The sequence below is a fragment of the Notolepis coatsorum genome (assembly GCF_963971535.1).
Source record: "Notolepis coatsorum genome assembly, chromosome: 6".
In the NCBI taxonomy this organism is placed as follows: domain Eukaryota; kingdom Metazoa; phylum Chordata; class Actinopteri; order Aulopiformes; family Paralepididae; genus Notolepis; species Notolepis coatsorum.
In genome coordinates, this window is record NC_140170.1 from 86,292,495 (window position 1) to 86,313,553 (window position 21,059).

Genomic DNA, 21,059 nt, shown 5'->3' on the forward strand with positions numbered 1-21,059 from the left:
TCCGTGAGCTAACGTTAGTAGCTACCTAGTGTTGGCTAAGTAGCTATCGTTAGTAGCTAGCTACAGTTACTGTTTAAACAAAAATGTTAATAAATGGGAGCTTCCTCAAAGAGCCATCTCTTTCCCGACAATCTCTGTGCACGAACCCTTACATTATGGTAATTAAACCTTAAAACACCTGCGGCTTATAGTCCAGTGCGGCTTATATATGTACACATCATTCAATTTAGCTCCTGCGGCTTATATTCAGGTGCGGCTTATAGTGCGAAAAGTACGGTACATGAGATGGCATGCTCTGGCGTGAGCTTTAAGCAATAATACATGAGATGGCATGCTCTGCTGTGAGCTTTAAGCAATAATACATGAGATGGCTGCTCTGCCGTGAGCTTTAAGCAATAATACATGAGATGGCATGCTCTGCTGTGAGCTTTAAGCAATAATACATGAGATGGCATGCTCTGCTGTGAGCTTTAAGCAATAATACATGAGATGGCATGCTCTGCTGTGAGCTTTAAGCAATAATACATGCGATGGCTGCTCTGCCGTGAGCTTTAAGCAATAATACATGAGATGGCATGCTCTGCCGTAAGCTTTTGTGAGGTCATTTAAGCAGAAATACATGATGGCTGCTCTGCCGTGAACCTGTTAAGCCTTAAGGTCCCCCTATAGGGGGACGCTGCTTTTCTTTATCATAAATCGATCAATAGAGATTAGATCCCCAATTATCATATCATGGGGTATCATTGGAAAGCCACACTCATTGGCTACAACCCTGTGCAAAGATTTTCGAGATCGCCAAATGATTGACGGAGCTAGAGCCCTGGGAGTCGGGGGTGGTAATGTGTACTTTTGCGTACTTTGGGGCACGCCTCACATATCGGCATGTAACTCGAGAACCGCTGAACGGATTTTGTCACCTGAAAGGGGCAATCGACAGGCAACAAATAGGGCATTAATTCTATCTATATATTGTATTAAAAGAAATGCACACCCGAGCCACTAGAGGTCGGCAAATAATCGTCCACATGTGGGCCCTTGGATGTTAAGGTCAATGTTTTTAAATATTTTTTTTGTAGCCAAGAGTAAAGACCACAACCCTATCAAAAACAGTAGTCAAAGTGTATATTTTCATTTTTACCGATGTTTTATACGATTTATCGGAAATACAAATTCAGGGTTCCCACGCTTGCCTTGACATTTTTTTCCATGCTACCTCCTGATTTTCCAGGTACCATATTAAGTGATGATCTATGCAGGGATTCTCAACCTTTCTGCTGCCAAGGCAACCCTGTGTTCAATAAAATATTCCAGGGCACCCCTACATACGATAAAGACTTTTCCGGTCCTGTCTTTTTTGCTACAATGATGCTTTCAAAATGATGTTTATTTAAGAAACCGGGAAACACATGTGTGTATATGCACGCTATATAATGCATTATTAACAGGTGTTTCAGGTCTAAATGGCTTAGTACTGTTGACATTACACTGCTTGTAGTAGTAAATCAAATAGCATATTTCTATAAAATTACAGAAAATTATCACTAAAGTGCCATCTGTTGCAGCTGCACACTTTTCCATAAAAATAGCATATTTGGATAAGTTTGACCATTTCTAAAAAACAGAAAATTATGTATTTTTTTTAAATACAGAAAAGGATCACCAAATTACCATTTCTCATTTGTCAGTGGACATTTCTAGCTCAATGTGAGGTCTGCTGCTGCTGGCTAATAATACGGTCAATACGTGGGGAGATCTTTGACAAGGCTCAACTTGGCCCTATATTTTGTTTTCAGAGCTGGATGAAAAGCCAGCTTCACACAGATATGTGGTGCTGAATGGTATCAACACCTTAACTGCTGCATCATGAGATACTTGGTACTCAGCACCACACTCTGAAACTATCTCTCCAGGTGGTATCAGATGAGATTTTAATGAGTTCTTCCAAGAGTTTGGATGGAGATGTGTCAGGAAGCTTTGTCTCAATGTTGTCTGTAAAGTTTTTTTTTTATCCAGAGTAACTTGGTGATCCTTTTGTGTTTTATTAAATGATTCAGATTTTGAGAAATGGTCAAACTTATCCAAATATGGTATTTTCATGGAAAACAGTGCAGCTGCAACAGATAGCACTTTAGTGACAATTTTCTGTAATCCAAAAAGAATAAAAGATTTTTTTTAATAAACAAAAATAATAATAATCTCAAGGTACCCCTGGCAGCTCTCTGCGGCACCCCTGTTGAGAACCGCTGATCTATAGGCCCCTGAAGCTTTCCGCCCCCCCTCCCCTCACACACACAACCCCCTAGGACACCTGACTACTTACTTGATTTAAAAGATGTGCCAGTCAAGGCTACATTGTAAATGCTTAGAGATTGTCTTATTGATAATATCAATGCATGAAATAATGCAACAAGCTGTAGATTAACAACAATTTATTGAACTGGAACTTTGAAACACATGAGCACTGGGATATATGTTCTCTCTTCCACTCCTCTCCTATCTCATCCTGTCCTCTTCTCTCCACACCTCCCCTCTTGTGTCTGCTCCTGTCTTCTCAACTCCTCTCCACTCTTCTCCTTTTCCTCTGTCATCCTCTACTCTCTTATCCTCCTCCTCTTTCATCTTCGCCCCTCTTTCCTTTATTATTAGTCTCATTAGATTATGAGTCTTACGTAGAAGGGGTAGTATGCCTACTCTTACTCTGTAAAATCTTTTGTAAATCAAACTAATGAACCTAAAAGGGAAAACATAAGGCTGGTTCCCCTGTGGTTCCTCAGTACAGCAACCCCACTAGTAAGCTTAGCTTAACAGTATAGATGTATAGAATCAGTCTAGGCATGATCAATGATTTTTCAAAAATGTCTCACCCCAAATGTTCCTATTTAGTAGTATAATTCTTTTTAAGAAAAAAATAACGAAAAATCACAAAATAGCTCAAAGTAGATGATTTGAATGAATGTTACAAAATGTATCAAGACTAGACTATGCATGTCAACTAGTATAGAAGTAATGTCACAGCCTAATGTGAAAATGTATTGGTAGTTAGCTAGCAATGCAAGCTAGCCAACACTAGCTAGTAGCTAGTTAGTTAGCAAACTGAATGTTGGCTAGCAAGATTGCACTCCATGTGCTTGCATAATTAACCAAATCCAAAACAAACTCAAACTCAAGTTGCTAGCTAGTTAGCAAGATTGCACTGCTTGCACTGATAAACCCAGGTTTACCACACAGTTAAAACACAGCTACAGTACTTACATTTGAGGATAAACTTGCATAAGAAGTTTCACTAGATGTCAAGGCTCCCGTGTTGGCTGGGAAATGCATGTATTTGACCCTTCTATTAAGATTGCGAGTAACGTTATTATTCCTGAAGTCCACCTATCCAAAACTATACTTTTAAAGTCCATATCACCAAGTTGCCTGCATCAAATTCCAACATCCAATATAGGATGCCAAGAGCATGCTCTACAACATGGGATCATCCATTTCTATAAAAGCTGTTCACATGTAAAGGGTTTTTATAAACTCATCTTAATTTTGTGCTCAATAGTTTCATTTTATTACTATTTTACACATCATCCAATACAATTTTCCAGGACAACTGTTTCTATTTCCATGTAAGTGTTCACTTTTGCTCAGTTTCCATGACTTTTCCATACCTGGAAGATGAATTCCATGTTTTCCAGGTACCGTGGGAACACTGAAATGTATCGGAAAATGCTAATTATCGTAAAAAACGCAAGAAATTACTAAATCCAGATTCAAACCTGCCATTGGAAAGAGGAGCATTTCCCCTATCCATAGATGTATGATTTGGCCATAATAAGGTCAAGTTCAAGGTCAAATATGAATTTATAATTAAAGTCGATTATCATTAATTACTGTATCTACAAATCCTTCTGTTTAATCATCTTCCCGTGGTTCATTTGCTTACATTTTTTGTACACATGGTCTCAATAAGGTGGTGAATGAGCTCAGTGAGCATTTTCTCCTACCCGTATAAATTTTTGATCATCATCAAAATCATAATTAATCATAATTTATTTATTCATTTACAATTTCAGACACAATATTTCTGACACTGGAAATACATACCCCCAGGTCCCTAGATACCAAGAACATGCAAATTGACCTTGCAGAAGTGGAGCAATCTTCCATTTACTTAGGCATGTACCTTTAGGCGAAAACGGTCTACAGATTAACAGGTTAAGCAATACATGAGATTGCTGTTCTGCCGTGAGCTTTAAGCAGTAATACATGTGATTGCTGCTCTGCTGTGAGCTTTTGTGAGGTCATTTAAGCAGTAATACATGAGATGGCATGCTCTGCCGTGAACTTTAAGCAGTAATACATGAGATGGCATGCTCTGCCGTGAGCTTTTGGCACCGCCAGTGGGCACTTCCACAAATGCAGGATGGAAAAATGTAGCAGTAAACAAAAGGTGTTGCTAGGTTACAAATTAATTAATGTCACTGTGATTGATGCAATGTATCAACAAAATAAGCAGCGTAATGAGCCATTGCTAGGTTACGAGTGCATTATTGTGAGATTTTCACACTCATTGGAACATACTGTAGCTCAGCCAATCACAATGCGAGGTCTGAAAATTACTGTGATATAATCTTCCATTACTAACCCCCACGGTCAGCCTTTAGTGTGTCCCACACATTGCAGTTGAAGTCATCATAACCAGCCAGCAGGAGACGGCCACTCTTGGAGAATGCAACAGAGGTGATGCCACAGATGATGTTGTCATGAGAGTAGATCATAAGTTCCTGATCTGCATGCAGATCAAAGAGCCTGCAGGTGGCATCATCAGAGCCCGTGGCAAAGGCATTGCCGTTGGGGAAGAACTACAAATGATAAAAGGACATTTTTAATATACTAATAATTAATAAACTATAACAAGGATGTTATATGAAATTAATACCTTTGTTATAGAATTAGAACACCCACCCTCACATTTATTATTTCTATAATACTGTACAGCTCAGCTTTGATTTGTGAATATGAACAAGTCTCTCTTTATGCCGAGTGATGATGTCATCAAGAGACAAATCCTGAAGTTGTTCCATACAGTGAATAATCTAACAACTCTTAGGACACTATACATTTCCATGAACTCAAAAAAAATGTCATTAATTCAACTCCTTTCCATTTCCAATACCTCAACATGGACACACTCGGGTGAGCGAGTTACTGGATGAGCGAGTCACATTGGTTTCTATGACTACTGACCAGCAATCATGGTTTAAGTGATTTTTGGATGGACTGAAATGACAAATCAGATGGACCTCTGACTAGGGCTGGGTATCGAAAATCGGAAATTCTATAATTTTATGATATCGATTTAATTGCTTCAATACTAGTATTGAAAAATGCTGTAGTATCGACATTTCTTCTGTTCAATCACAATCCAAAATCACCCAAAACCGATACCCAGCCCTACTTCTAGCAGCACAACTGTAAGCAAACACAATCAAGACAGTGTAATCATATAGCTTGACATATTGGGCTCCATTTTCACGCCAAAACAATGCAGCAAATTCCTTTCACCCGTTTGGTCATTTCAAGGCTTAAAACGAACATGATTAGTTGGGTGGCGCAGCTGGGGGTGCATCAATAAAGATCTGCAGTGCTATTTTGGTATCAAATGATGTTGGGATAGAAACACATCTGCCTCTGCCAACCAAGCACTCCCATATGTTCATAAGTAGCCTGGGCAAAAGCACACAAAACATACAGTAGACGTGTCGAAATTCCTACAAACTGGTTTTGTGGATGTAACGTATTTCACACAACTTTGAAGTCAATCCCTCAAGCGGTGATTAACTGAATGCAACAGTTTCATGAGTTAATCACAGCAAACTATTTAAGCTTTACACTTATTGAATTCAAGTGTAAGGGCTCATCCTTATCTAACCTAATTCGACAATGCAGCATCTAGCATTTGGGCAAAAGTTTACCCACGTTCAACTTTCTTGTGGAACCTGGCAGTTTTTTGCAGTACCATGCAGTGGTACTGCTAGGGATGGGTACAGAATTCGGTACTTTTAAAAAGGTACCTACCGAAACACGTCGGTACTACTGAGTATCGATTGACGTGAGATCCAACGTGCGCCTATTGTCGGTAATGAAAAAATAAAAAATCCGATGACGTCACGTTTTGTTTACCGCAAAACGAAACCGCACGTTAACACTTTGAGCTGGCCGTGTTTTCCTTTTTACCCCCTTGAATGCCCAGCAACCACTTCAATGTTAACGTTAATATCGCCTAATCTTATGTTTTAAATTATGGCTATGTGTCTAATCTGCCCGTCGCATTATCAATGACCCATTTCCAGTCAACATTGTCGAAGCGGATTGATTTTTTTTTTGTCGGTTCATTTCCATTTTATAGCATTTTGAAAAGCCCTCGTTTTCAAGAAGAAAAAAAGGAATCCCTGATAAACGCTGATGTACTGTAATATTCTAGAACGTTGTCATTGTTCGGCCTATTTATGAATCGTTTTCAAATAAATGCTAGATTATCAATAGTATATGTGTACGTATGCACACTGGTGCCGCAAGCTGTAAATCGATTGCCAGCCCTTCCCAGAGACAGTCGTATTTCTCTCCTCTCCCCAGGCTCCTCAAGGGCGTTCCTACCGCCGCCTCTACTGCTCCATGGAGCCCGACGCTGCTATGCTCTGCTTCGTGCCGGTTGCCGGACTATACTCAAATCAACTCTAAATGGATCCAATCAGTGGATTGCATATTTTCTTCAAGAAGCAAAATAAGGCTAACCCTCTCTGCCTATTGGGACATCATAATCGGGCTACCAACTTGAAGACGGTCATTTTTGGATTATCGAAGCTTTTGGATTGCAATAAGATTTTGGATCTGTTTACCGCGCACAGGACCTACCAAAATGAACTGATTAAGACACTTGGACTAATAATGCATTCAGTCATTTGGACGGAGTTGTTAAAACTCACTCCACTCAAATCAATAGTTATATTTCACTCTATTCAAATCAAATTTAAAGTGTACGTGTACGCCCGGCGCCACTCCCACGTGATGGTGACGGCAGCCGACTAGTACGCGCGCTGGAGGGGGGGGGGGGAGCCTAAATGACTGTCTCATCACCAAAGCCCGATCCCCCCCGTCCCTGCCCCCTCCCGCTGGACAATCTTTCCACCCTCCCGCCACCTGGCGCAACAACACCCCGGTGTTGTCGCAGCCGACTATCACATATGGTGTCTCAGGCATTCTGTAGTCGACATGTGTCAATGTTTGAATTTATGTTGTGCCGTTGTTACTGTAAAAATTGTATGATTGTGATATGTTGTCGTTAATGAGACGATGAGCTGTATGTGTGTGTCACTGGAATTTCCCCAAGGGGATCAATAAAGGAATATCTTATCTTATTCCAAAAATCAATCCTTTTATTGATCCCACGCGTATACTGTAAAACAGCGTATACACGCTGTGCTGAGGGTCCAGCATGAAGCTGATCGGCCCCGGTTACATGAGTGAGAAGTAAAATGTGGAGTCCGGGTTTTTCCCCCCATGCATTTTCATCGAGTCCAATCCAAAAGGGTGAATTACCATCTGGGAGACGATAGGGGGCGCTTTTTTCACATCTGAGCGCCTGGGGTGGCTGATTTACCAACGGTAGACTCGGTTGATGAAATATGAATTCAGATAGCTAATAAAAAAATAAAAACAGATTCAACTAGGGCTGGGCGATATGACCAAAAACGTTATCGCGATAAAATTATTTTCATATAACTCGATATCGATAATTATCGTCGATATAATTTCTGTCAAGTTTAATTATCTTCTTATGCCCGGCGCCGATGGACGGGCTATTAATAGACTTGTTTTGCTGCTGCAAATGTCTCGAGTTGATGTCGTCATCAGTCCGCGCACGTTAGCAGTTAGCCAGAGCAAGCGGTGTATCCCATGACAATGTACTAACTATCACCCTAAAATACTCCGTTCAGCCCCAATACATTGCAACGACGTCCACCGCATACCCCACACTACTCTAACCGTGGCCTCAGAATTCACGCGACACACCCACTCGGCACGTAAACTATAAAATAGCGGCGTGCAAGCTAATTATCCTAGCAAGCCTTGTTTACTACTGGAGTCCTACCTCTCTCTACTGGAGTCCTACCTCTCTACCCAGAGGTGCAGCGCGGGTCTCCTTCGCTGTCGGCCATCTCCTTCACTGATTGGTTGTTAGTGCGTGTGCTCATATCAAAGCTTGGAAAATCGATATATCGAAACTTTGCGACGTTTCATGTTTATTTCGAGGAAATAATTTATCGCGATAGTTATCGTTTTATCACCCAGCCCTACATTCAATACGCGGGGGGTAAACCAGAGAAAACCCGGGTTGGGCATTCAAAGTGTTAATGTCAACGACAATACATGTTTCAAACTCTCTTTGGGTGTTTGCAATTCATGGGGAGTATACTTGTCTCCGATACCTTGGTACAGTGGGCACACTGGGCAGGTTGTTAGAAAGTGTAGCTCATTTTCCACCTCTGCTCTTGAAACACTACCATCTCCAAACTTCCACTCTCGAAACTTTTTGTTATGTGAGTCATTCCACCAATCCGGTCCGATTTGAGTCCCTCTGATGTTTTTAAGTGTCTTTTATCTAATCAGTTACCAAAATGTGCTTTGAAATGCTAATTTATTTCAGTTGAGATGTCCTCTTTAATAAAGTGTAAAAACATTGCATGAATGTAATTTTTTTTTATTATGCATTATGTTGTTATTTCAGTTGACACCATGTATTTTGACATGTCCCTCGTGGCATTTCATGAAAATGTATTTGGGATATGACCAAGAAAATTTGTAAAAAGTCCATACTTTTTTCCATGAACATACACATCCATCTGTGCTGTTAATGATTTATTTCAAAATAAATTAATAATTATTCATTAAAATAACATTATTCAGTCTGTCCCTCAGTAACCCTCAACCCCGTTGCTTCTCCCCCCACAAAAATAATGGTTCAATCCATAGAAGCATGTGAAACAGGAAGTGACAACTTTGAAGTCTTTTGGAGAACACACCACCAGAAACAGGCAAGTAGCTACCTCATTGTACTATGTTTTCAGTCATTTATCATGTAATATTATGGTAGTCAAGCATAATTACTCAACACCGTTACTTGAAAAAAATATAGCAAACTATTACTTGTGAATATGATCTTTGTTATAAAACATTTGTGCTCTCCTGGTATTCACCACATGTGGAGTAGCAACCATTTTGTGCAAAAAATCACAACCCCGTTACGTTTGAATGTAACGGGGTTGTGAGATTGTAACAGGGTTGTGATTTTAACGCAGATTTTGAAATGATACAATAGTTAAATTAATTATTGAGCTTTTTCAACATGCTTATGCCACATACATATTAATTGTAATGTGCATGTTGCTGTGTGTGTGTGCTCACATGTTAGGGCCCGCGTCCACCTAGCGCATATTTCTCCGTGAAACATGCTGGGAGTGCGCCGGCAGAGCTGGCTTGACGCGCATCTTGTAGATGACAGAAAGAAATCTACAGCCATGCCGCGGTTTTGCACATATTATAGCATATTTGAATAACTTTATTGTATATTAATTATATATATAGTTATTGCCTGACACCACAGTTCGCCCTTTGCTTTTTATTAGCTTTTTAGTAGTGTATTCGTGTAGTTATTATTATTAGTTTTGTCGCGGATCTCAATGGTCTGTGTGGAGACAGCCAGACAGGCAGGCAGCTCCGGTGTCAGGTTACAAGCAGAGTGGTAGATGACTGGCTGTGATTGGTTGTTTGAATATGCGCTCGGCGCACCGCTCTAGAAAAGTTCAGCCAGTTTCAACTCTCTGGCTTGTGCGGCCGCATAAAGGCGCTGAAAAAAGAAGCCGACGGCAGCGCACTTCCTAGAGGCGGCCGCATGAGGCCGCATGCGCTCCCTCCCCATTGTAATACATTGAAAACAGACGCGTGCGGTCCTAAATATGCGCTAGGTGGACGCGGGCCCTTACCCTACTCAACCCTGTTACAGCTACATGTTTATTAATTATTTCTTTGTTTATGAAAAACAAATTCAACTTTTGAATAATTTTGTCTGAAACGTTTAGAGCAAACATAAGAATATCGATTTTAGTTCAAAATCTGAGGTCAAAATCACATTTCTGATGAAAAAGCTTGCGGCCGCTATCAAAAAAAAGGCAAATTTCAGGGTTCAGAATAGCAAAAGTGTAGGGTTTTACGTAATTTTTAGACGAGCAATTATAGAAATGGTGTGAAGGACATCTAATTATTATAGAAATGTTGACTTTAGCACAAATACATGTTTTAATCTTATTCAGAGAGCTTCCAGAGTGTCCGTAACGGGGTTGAAGAATAATGGTGTCCATATCATACAATAATGACCAAAAATAATAGAGATTTCATGCCTGAGATAGGAAAATATATTTTTCTGGAAGTTAAATATGTCATTTATCTTGAGGGGTGTTCAGAAAAGTAATACCTCTTAAAATCCCAAAGTCCAAATCGGACTGGATTTGTGGAATGACTCATGTGCTCGTGCTGCCGCGGTGGGTTTACTCCTTCCATAGTTTCACATTTGTAACACATTTAACGTTATTAAGCTAACGTTAACTAATCGTCTGACATAACCAGGGCTTGACATTAACACCTGACCACCGGCCAAATGCTGGTAGAATTCGGCTGTGGCCGGTAACTGTCATTCTACCGGCCACAGTGGCCGGTGACATTTTTTCTATGAAAAAAAAACATTGTAGTCTACAAAAGGCATCGGCAATAATTAAGTCAATCCAAGTGATACTACATAATACTACAACTCCCACAACAATTCGGAAAAGTGCATTACCGGCCAGATCCTGGTAGTGGTGCTGTCTCTTGAATGGAGTACTCCTTGTTTTCAGACCAGATGTAAAAAAAATTCTGTTAGCGTGAAGATATGCCTTCATCAGATCGCATGGAATACCTTTTGCGACGCCGAATTCAGTATAGGAATATAGCATCAGCCAATGGACATATCGATCTACCAGATGGCGATCAATAACTGGGAAATCCTTTTTGGGATCCAACCGGCCACAGGTAAGAACGATTTCATGCTGATCAGGCCTTGTTAGCATAGCCAACCAGCCGATGAATGAATGAAAACTTTATTTAACAGATTGCAGAATGGGTACAATAGAGTACGGCTCAATACACACAATTGTTAAGGGGATGCAGACCAGAGAAAGACGTTTGTCTCGTTTACATCAGGGTCCCCCATTTTCAATTTATAGTGACATTTATGACACACAACATACATGACACATCAGTGTATGATGCTACAATAACGAATGCCGTTATTGGTAATCAATAATCAGAAACAACGTCCCCCGCCCCCCCTTTCATGCATTCATGGTGGAACATGATACCGATCATATGCATTTAGATTTTAAACCTATTCATCATCACGCTATAAAATGGGAACTTATTGATGAAAAAATTATTTTGTGTGGTGATTTTTGGCTGGTGAAAATGCTGAGTGGCTAGTGAGCCAAAAAGTTAATGTCAAGCCCTGGACATAGCGCTAGCTCCCTAACGTTAGCAAGCGGTCAGGAGGACAGAATAGTAGCGGATGTGACGTCGGTAAACAAGCCACAGGCTGTTATGTAAGACCAAAACACTTCTCCAAAGCGGGGAACAGAGTGTGGAGTGAAAAAAACTGCTAGAATACTCAATCAGCAGCAGAGTAGTTCATTGCTGCTAGATTGTTTGTTTGTTTAATCAGTTGTAAAATACTTTCATTTATTTGTTATTTAAATATATAGATGTGTATTTGACTATTTTTTTATCAGCAAGTACAATACCTTTATTTAAATATATAGGTGTACCTTTTTTAGTTAATTTGTTAAACATATTTTTTTAAATAAACATAATTTATTTAAAGATATGTGTGTGACTATGTATATATATGTTGTTCTAAATAAATAATAATAACTATTTGTATAGCACCTTTCATACAGGGGATTGCAGTTCAAAGTGCTTTACATCACTAAGATGTAAATAATAATAATACATTATTTATTTATTAAATATTAAGTTTTGAATTATTTTTTTATAACTGAGGTAGGTAGATTACATTTTTAGAGACTAACACCTTAAAACATCAAGGTCTACTGGGAATCATTGACAACCACACCACTCCACGTTCGCACACCAACACTCACGTCCCCAGTGTCCTCAGCAGGTGTCATCCACATCAAGTTCACACTTACAGATCAGTTTGATAACAAGGAAAGAAACCACACACACCATCCAGATCAGATTATATAAGCAAGACAAAATTCACAACATTCCACTACATTTGATACAGAGTCTGCATTTCATCAATATAAAGGATAGGAAAAATTGCAAAGATAAAAAAACGAGATCTTGAAGTACTAATTAAAGAATGTCCATGTTAGGGGGGGAAGGCGCTTGTAGCATCCGCAGCTTCCACTCACACACTCAAATTGAGCCCTTTCATCGCACAACCAGTCCTTTTCACGCTTCTCTCCGTTCGCTCACTCTCATCGCTCCACTCTTCGTCACAAGCCATCATCAAGCGCACTCATCAGTTCTCAAAATGTCAGTTGCGCAGTTCTTTCCATAAAAAATGTGGATAAAAATGAAACACCCACCGTCTCTTCGAACATGCGGAGTGAAGACGTTCTTTGATGGCATAGCATTTACAGATGGGAAGAGGGAGAGTGATACTGACACCGCCCAAAGAATGAGCTTCCTCCCAGGAAAATGGAAGAGAGGTGAACTGCAGAAGAAATGTAAGTGAAGGCTTAGGAAAGGAAGAAATACAAAAGAAATAGCTTTTCATCTATTTATTTAACTGTATTAAACAATATAAAACGAATTGGCCATAATTTACTGAGCAAACTAATGCTTACTGCTGTAACCTACTAATAACACTTAAAGTAAATCTGAAGATTATTATATAGCAGACACTTGGATAAGTTGTGGACAACTGTAGCGTGTGCTTGTTTATACATAGCCCCTTTCATGACGGTGATGCAAGCTTGCATCACAGTCACGAAAGGGGCTTGTTTATACAGAGCTGGTGGTATGACTTGCTGGCTGAAATACGGACGAGGGGGAACTAGGTAGCGGGGCTCCATTACTCTCTATGCTCTATGTGCTTAAACCCAGTGTTCTCGACAACGGAGTATGGTCGCAGATCTGCTGCTATAAAAACACCTATGGCGTTTGTTATTGCTTTGGCCCGGTCTGAATTAATAGCGAGATGCTGCTTGAATGCCACGGGGAGCTGGGTTTGCTTCTTCCGTGTACCAGTGATATTCACATTCGGGTGATGCCGTTTCAAATGCGTGATAAAGTTTGCAATGAAGTTGAACAATGCCGGCATGTAGCCCCTTTCGTGACTGTGATGCAAGGCTTGCATCACAAGTGTGCATCACAGTCACGAAAGGGGCTAGCCGGCACGTAGCTTTAGTGCGATCCACCTGTCTTTGTCCATTACTGTGGTTAACTGGGAATCCGAAATTATCCCAAACGGGAGACTTGAATGTTGTGGGAGCATCTTCTAGCTCTGGCTTGTCAGTTAGTATTGCACTCGACATACTAAGGCTAATATGCTATGCTGAATTACAGCTCTCGTTCAGTGTAGCTGTGTGCTGCGTGGGATGAACAAACAACATCCGGTTAGTTGTGCACGTTATATTAGGGCCGGGGGGATTTAAGACCAGCAAAAAAAGGTTCCGTACCGTTGCAATCGTTCGGTGCACAGCACGTACTGTACCGGAGGACCACATTGAGGCGGTACAGTACGTATTTGCGTACCGTTACACCCCTAACTCGTTCCAGTGGCGGTACTGCCCGTCTGCCCTTGCTGGCTGGCCAACATACTACCCATCATGTCCCAACTACTCTGCAGAGCAGCCTGAGCTGCGGCCATCATGGCAGGGTTCAGGCTATAGGACCCGAAGTTAGCCAGATTGCTATTAGCACTGCTTCCCATCCCACTGCGGCTGCTATCATTCCCAAACCGTGATGCACGATCCATCTGCCTATTGCCGTGTTTAGGCTCTGCGTTTGAAATGTGCACGCTGACGCCCTTGACAATCAGGTCCTCTCCACAGAGAGACTGGGCAACCTGTAAGAAAAGGGCACAAAGCATGTAAGAGCCAGGTATGAGCATCCATAGTATATTTACAAACTACTCCCGACAAATTCCAGACTGTACCTGATCGTCCACAAAGGTGACAAATGAAAAAGCACGGAATGGCTTAGGGATGTAGACATCTGTGACTTCACCATACTGCACGAAGAACTGGCGGAGATCATCAGTGGTCATGTCTTCTGTGCAGCGGCCGACAAACACCTTCCTGCACCTCAGAGGCTCATCTGGTCCCTGCTGGAATAACAAAGGGAGGGGGTTTGGATTGTAACTCCCTCTACTGCAATGATGACACGACACGTTCTTGATATTACTGATTCGATTTATTTCAATCCGAACCGAACCGATTTTAATCCGAACCGTGAGAACTTATTGGCTGCATGCAATACGAGATGGACTGTAGCAGATTCTTCTTCTTCTTCTACCCGAAAGGACTGTTTGTGCCGACACGTCCACTTATAGAGGGATGTGAGCGGTTCTAGAATGTCCCGCTATGATATCATCACGAACGTTCCAGAATGTTCTAGGTACTACTATGACATCATACTTAAACACAGAGGCAGTTACATGGATGTTATAGATACAGTATAAACCTAAACAGGTCACATAGGCCTCAAAGCATTAAGAAAATAAAGCTCATGGACTGTATGGTACCTTTGAGTTTGGAAGTTTGCAGTCACACCATCTTCCATCAATCATGTGGCGCTGGGCAACTACTTTATCTTGGGTCTCGTAGTCTGTGAACCTCACAAAACCAAACCCTTTGGAGTTGCCAGTCTTAGCATCTCGTTTGACCTGAATTGGGGGTAATTAGCTGATCACTCTGGCACTTAAAAGTTACACGTCATGTCCAAAGTCAAATAAAGAAACCCGTGTTTTGGTGTCCATGTTATAGTTACCTGGACCATGATGACTTCTCCGAAGGTAGCGAAGTAGTCCTTCAGGTCCTGCTCTGTTGTTTTCCAGGGCAACCCCAACACAATCAAGTCTGATGTTTTCATGTCTCCCCTCTTCATCTTCACAGCTGAGGAGGCGTCGATCTCGTCCATCTTCCTTTTGTTATCTGAGGGTACATCAACGCGGAAAACAAGACAAAGGGCATTAATTTACACATCGAGACTAGAATCATCCGACCAGATGCGGATCACATTTTAATAAATCAACGTGTTCGGCATTATCAATTAAGCATGCAATGGGGGTCGCATCTTCAAAATAAGTATTAGCGTTGTTAGATAATACGCATATTCCCAAATACAATAGTCTGCTAATTACCTTTAGGGTAGTTCACAATATACACCCAGTTGCCCCAGCTGGCCTCCGGAGCGTGAAGGACCCCCTCCACCAGACGCACTCCTCTCATACACTGAGACACGGGGCTCCGGAAACGCAGGCCGCACGCCCCTGGAAACTGAGCCGCCACGGTGGAAAGCAGAACTGTTCCATCGTCCTCGGACGGGATCTCCATCGGCTCTTCATTCTCCTCCTCTGCTACGCGAATGTACATTTCAGTCATGTTTGAACGTTACTTGGGAGGGACGGGAACAAAATCAAAACGGATCAGATGCTTAGCTAGTTAGCCGACCACGCGTGCTAAGCTAATGCTACTAGCGTTCAACAGCAAGGCCCCAAAACACCCGGACTGGTGTGGTGTAAATAGTGTTAAAAATAAAGTTCTAAATTAGGATTACCGACGACTGTTTTGCTCGTGTAAAAATGAGATCACCCAGTGCTGCGATCAAAATGGCATTATCTGATAAATGGCGGATGTGCGTCAGTTTGGGACCGTACCAACTCTACCAATGGGACGATCTCACTTTAAGGTTAGTCTGTTATCATAACTTGTTAAGCATCGACTCAGTGTGGCCAGTTTATATGGAGGACAATATAATTGTCTTTTACTTAAGTATTAAAGTTGTTTTAAATCTGTAAATAAGTTAATTTCAACCTTGTCCCCTCATTTCTTGGTATAATGTAAGAGTCCAGCTTCACAAAATACAACTGCTTCCGGTAGCCACTAGGTTTAGGTTAGGTATGTTGCTCTCTGGAAATAAGATGGACGGACGAATTTCATGCCAGCCCTCATACAGTAGAATTAGAAAACGGCAGAAAAGCAATGCATTTACCAGCGACGTAATTAACGAAAAATAGTTTCACTTCAGTAGTGTTCGTACGTGCCGTTCTCAGTAGAGCAGGGGCAATAATCTCGAGGGCCTACCGAACATGATTGATTGATTGAAAAGTTTATTAACAGATTGCAGAATGAGTACAGTACAGCTCAATACATACAATTGTTAAGCGGATGCAGACCTGAGAAAGACTTTAGTCTCGTTTCCATCAGGGTCCCCCATTTTCAATTCATCATATGACACACACGACATACAGATTCTATAGGCTACATTTGTGACATACCAGATTTTCAAATGCAGTACTGTTTGTGATACTATCAAACGTGATAGTATACATAATTGCAAACGTGGTGTAAACACGTCCAGCCAAAATCCATATACCTACTCCTATACCTATTTATTGTCCCAAGCATGTTTATTTTTTATTTTTGATCACACATCAAGACAAATTAGTGGTCCACTGAAATGGCGTTTAAAAGTCAAGCACAACCGAGGCTCTAAACTAGTCTAAAGATATACAAAATGCTTCTGGTAAATAAAGTAGACGAGAAAAATACATCTCAAACAGCTTTTTATTACATGTTCAATAACAGTACAATTTAGTACAGTATCTATCTTGCATCCAGCTCACCGTGGAACACCAACAGACTGAAATAAAATACAAAAGGTGAAAAGGTACATAAGGGTGCAGAGCTCTATCATATTAATGGAAAGAGAAAAGGGAATCCATCTCAGTTGAATTGCATTTTCACTTGTGGCCAACACACAAATACATCACATTTATTGTACATCATTGCAGAAAAAAGAAAGGTGAAAATATGTCACAACTTTAACAAAAGTGCTTCTGTTTACAGTGAAATGTCCTGTCATTCAGATGCTTTCTGACTTTTCATTTAAGACCAAGGAAGAAAAAAAAAAAAAAAAGAGTACAAAAAGTTTTAATACGGACAGTATGTGAGGATGTTTTTTTGTTCCATTGAGTGTTGAGGGAGGGAGGACTGGTCGAGAGGGATAGCTTTCTCACAATGATTGTTATAATTATTACAAAAAATTGGCATCATTAGAACTGGTAAGCATCATTTACACTAAGTATGCAGTCGATATTAAGTCCCTTCTCCATTCTTGCTCACTCTGGTGCATAGCATTACCAGTATTAGTACGTGATGTATGCAGAGTTGAACCAAAAGAAAAATAAATTGGCTTCTATCGAGTTCAAATTATAGTCAATAGGTTAACTCCTTTTGAGAAAAACGGATCTAGGATCTTTGCACCATTGAAAGCAAGTCTACAGCATGCACATCTAAATTAACTCATGGCAGACAAACTTGAGTGTTTTAACTTAAAAATTTCAAACCATTATTTTCAGACATTGATTTGTACATTTCATTCAGAGTTGCAACTGCAGTCCCAAGCAAAGAAAGTGTCTGTCTATTTAGTCAGGCGAGGTATTTCACTCAAAAGTGGATACTAAAACACAACCCCCACCCCGCCCAGCCAGCCATGCCCCAACCATCCCTGTACCAAAACCTCACTCCCCGATCCCTTCCCAACCCAAAGTCAAAAGGCATGTACAAGAGTTAAGGGGGTTAACTGGAGAAGGTTACTCATAATAACTCATTTTGTACTGGAATGAGCGTTCATCACAACTTATAGCATGTGCTTGGTTAGTTAACATAGTATTAGTTGAGAGGAGAGGCAAAGCTTCTTCATGTGCAAAGAGCTGTGATGAAATAGAAACGGCTAGTATATAAATACATCATGGACATTTTTGAAAGCCGCTTGTGTGATCGGATCAAGCTTTTGCAAGTTTTTACTTTTTCTCTCATCTTTCGTACATGATTAAACTGGATTAGAAAGATGAGCTTTTAAATTTCAAACATAACTAAAAACCACTGAGGGGAAATATGACATAAAAAGAAAGCCATAGAAAATAACTAACATAAACCATCAGAATAGAATTCTTCTTCTTCTTCTTCAAAAAAAAAAAAAAAGTTAAATAATTTGTACAATTACACTCCAACATTTGCTTTCAAGACGCATACATTTGCATGGGATGATAGTGTTGTTTTTCTCTTTCAAGGTAACATAAAAATGGTCCAAGAAGGAATGCACAAGTTTCTGATTTGATACCACAGGAAATCCTCTTTTTTTAGCTAACGTTAGGTGATAAAACAATTGTGCTCTTCTTTGTGTAGGAAAGGCATTGGTTTCCCTTCATTTTTGTGGCGTCCAAGTCAGTTTAAACAGTGTCGAAGAAGATGCTGTGAAAGAGAACATTCTGAAGTTGTAATGGTCTTCCAGTCAACTTTGGAGTTAAAGTAACATCTGTGGAATGAAGACAGACGAGAGTCAGAATTGAGCTCAGCTGGACGGCACATTGGGTCCAAGTGTTTAAGGAACACACCGAGATTATGGGAAATGCGTTTACCCTCTTCTTCAGAGTCAGACAAGAGATAGAGAATTTCCTCTGTGCATTCAGTAGAAAGATATCCAGCTGCATGCTAGCCTACTTTAGCACAAATGAAAGCGGAAAATAAGTAATTTCATATAAAAGTATTCTGTATTTTTGTATGACAACTAATAAAGAAACTTGAAACAGTGTTTTTGGCCAACGGCTAGGCTAGCTGGTCCGTATCCACGTCCATTTATTTGTGCTAAGCTAGGCTAGCTTGCAGCCGGATAGCCTTCTACTGAACGCAGAGGATAAATTGGTATCCATCTTCTTGTCCGACTCTAGAGAAGACGGTAAGCGCATTTCCCATAATGTTGGCATGTTCCTTTAAATGTGATTGTTAGAAGAATCTAATTCAAATCTACCAAACTTGCCTTTTTTATTTTAATTATTATAATTTTTTATTAAAATAGAGAGCTGATGGAATCCCCCCAATAATTCTACACCCTAAAATGATATACGTGCTAGATCTACATGAAGTGACTAAACACTAATATATAATGTCCATACACCTCTGATTATGTGAAATGTAAAAATGTAAATTGGGAAATGAAATGGGTGGATTTGTCTGTCACATCTGAATCCATTTCCCAAACTGTACCTTACATTTATGTTTCAGGAACAGGTAGTAAAATAACACACACACATATATATATACATACATCACTTTCTAAGCATGAACTGATTGCTTGTGGGACATATGCAAGAATGTTTTTGTTACTATGCAATTGTGAAGAGAAAGAGGTTGCTTCAAATGAAGACAGTTTTGTAAAATGCAGATTATGAAGGACCCGTGTGAAATACCAGTTACTCAGGCTCAATGGGATCTGGATTGTGATCCCGTTAGTCAGGCTCAATGTGATCTGGATTGTGATCCCGTTAGTCAGGCTTAATGATCTGGATTGTGATCCCGTTAGTCAGGCTCAATGTGATCTGGATGGTCTGAAAACACATTATTGTAAAAGGAAAGAGGCACCTTCAGGCTTCAATTCCAGATCTTCAGAAAACTGTCCCAGGATCCTGTTGCGACTGCCATCCCATCATCAGTAACTCCCAGGCAGCTAACGCGGTTGTCATGTCCAGCTAACACACCTAGAAGAAACACCACACTAACAACTCAGTATTCTTAAGCTACACACTTTGCATCATGAACCCTTGCACTGAAGAACCATAAGTCTGTTTTTAAATTTTTTTGGACAGCCCATGTATTTGCAGTTGTGAAGTTAATCTAACATCACTTAGTGGGTGAATGTGATGTATCACAAGAAACTAATCAACCTCGACTTAGATAATCAAGTTTGAAAACATTGTTCCTCTGAAAACTTTACTCAAATTGTGTTTTTACTTTCATTTTTAAAATCACGACAAGTAAACTTAAACTTTGAGTTTTTGTGAGGTAATTTAAGCAATAATACATGAGATGGCATGCTCTGCCGTGAGCTTTAAGCAATAATACATGATGGCATGCTCTGCCGTAAGCTTTTGTGAGGTAATTTAAGCAGTAATACATGAGATGGCATGCTCTGCCGTGAGCTTTTGTGAGGTAATTTAAGCAGTAATACATGAGATGGCATGCTCTGCTGTGAGCTTTAAGCAATAATACATGATTGCTGCTCTGCCGTGAGCTTTTGTAAGGTAATTTAAGCAGTAATACATGAGATGGCATGCTCTGCCGTGAGCTTTAAGCAATAATACATGAGATGGCATGCTCTGCCGTGAGCTTTAAGCAATAATACATGAGATGGCATGCTCTGCCGTGAGCTTTAAGCAATAATACATGAGATGGCATGCTCTGCTGTGAGCTTTAAGCAATAATACATGAGATGGCATGCTCTGCTGTGAGCTTTAAGCAATAATACATGAGATGGCATGCTCTGCTGTGAGCTTTAAGCAATAATACATGAGATGGCATGCTCTGCTGTGAGCTTTAAGCAATAATACATGAGATGGCATGCTCTGCTGTGAGCTTTAAGCAATAATACATGAGATGGCATGCTCTGCCGTAAGCTTTTGTGAGGTCATTTAAGCAGAAATACATGATGGCTGCTCTGCCGTGAGCTTTAAGCAATAATACATGAGATTGCTGTTCTGCCGTGAGCTTTAAGCAGTAATGCATGCGATTGCTGCTCTGCTGTGAGCTTTTGTGAGGTCATTTAAGCAGTAATAAATGAGATGGCATGCTCTGCTGTGAACTTTAAGCAGTAATACATGAGATGGCATGCTCTGCCATGAACTTTAAGCAGTAATACATGAGATGGCATGCTCTGCCGTGAGATGGCATGCT

General features: G+C 40.4%; 2 protein-coding genes across 2 annotated transcripts in view; both read right to left on the minus strand.

Annotated features, from left to right (window-relative positions):
* LOC311230642 (TAR DNA-binding protein 43-like) overlaps positions 1–15,924 on the minus strand; it is a 28,428-nt gene extending 12,504 nt beyond the window's left edge. The window contains exons 1-6 of the mRNA XM_084316989.1: positions 15,470–15,924; positions 15,097–15,260; positions 14,852–14,992; positions 14,264–14,434; positions 12,237–14,173; positions 4,634–4,850 (exon numbers count right to left, since the gene is read on the minus strand). Coding sequence (XP_084173115.1) covers positions 13,871–14,173; positions 14,264–14,434; positions 14,852–14,992; positions 15,097–15,260; positions 15,470–15,710 — 1,020 coding nt within the window. The 5' untranslated portion in view covers positions 15,711–15,924 and the 3' untranslated portion in view covers positions 4,634–4,850; positions 12,237–13,870. The remainder of the gene's footprint in view (positions 1–4,633; positions 4,851–12,236; positions 14,174–14,263; positions 14,435–14,851; positions 14,993–15,096; positions 15,261–15,469) is intronic.
* Positions 15,925–16,877: 953 nt separating this feature from the next.
* Positions 16,878–21,059, minus strand: part of LOC311230643 (guanine nucleotide-binding protein G(I)/G(S)/G(T) subunit beta-1) — a 45,187-nt gene continuing 41,005 nt past the window's right edge. The window contains exons 10-11 of the mRNA XM_084316990.1: positions 19,752–19,867; positions 16,878–18,648 (exon numbers count right to left, since the gene is read on the minus strand). Coding sequence (XP_084173116.1) covers positions 19,761–19,867 — 107 coding nt within the window. The 3' untranslated portion in view covers positions 16,878–18,648; positions 19,752–19,760. The remainder of the gene's footprint in view (positions 18,649–19,751; positions 19,868–21,059) is intronic.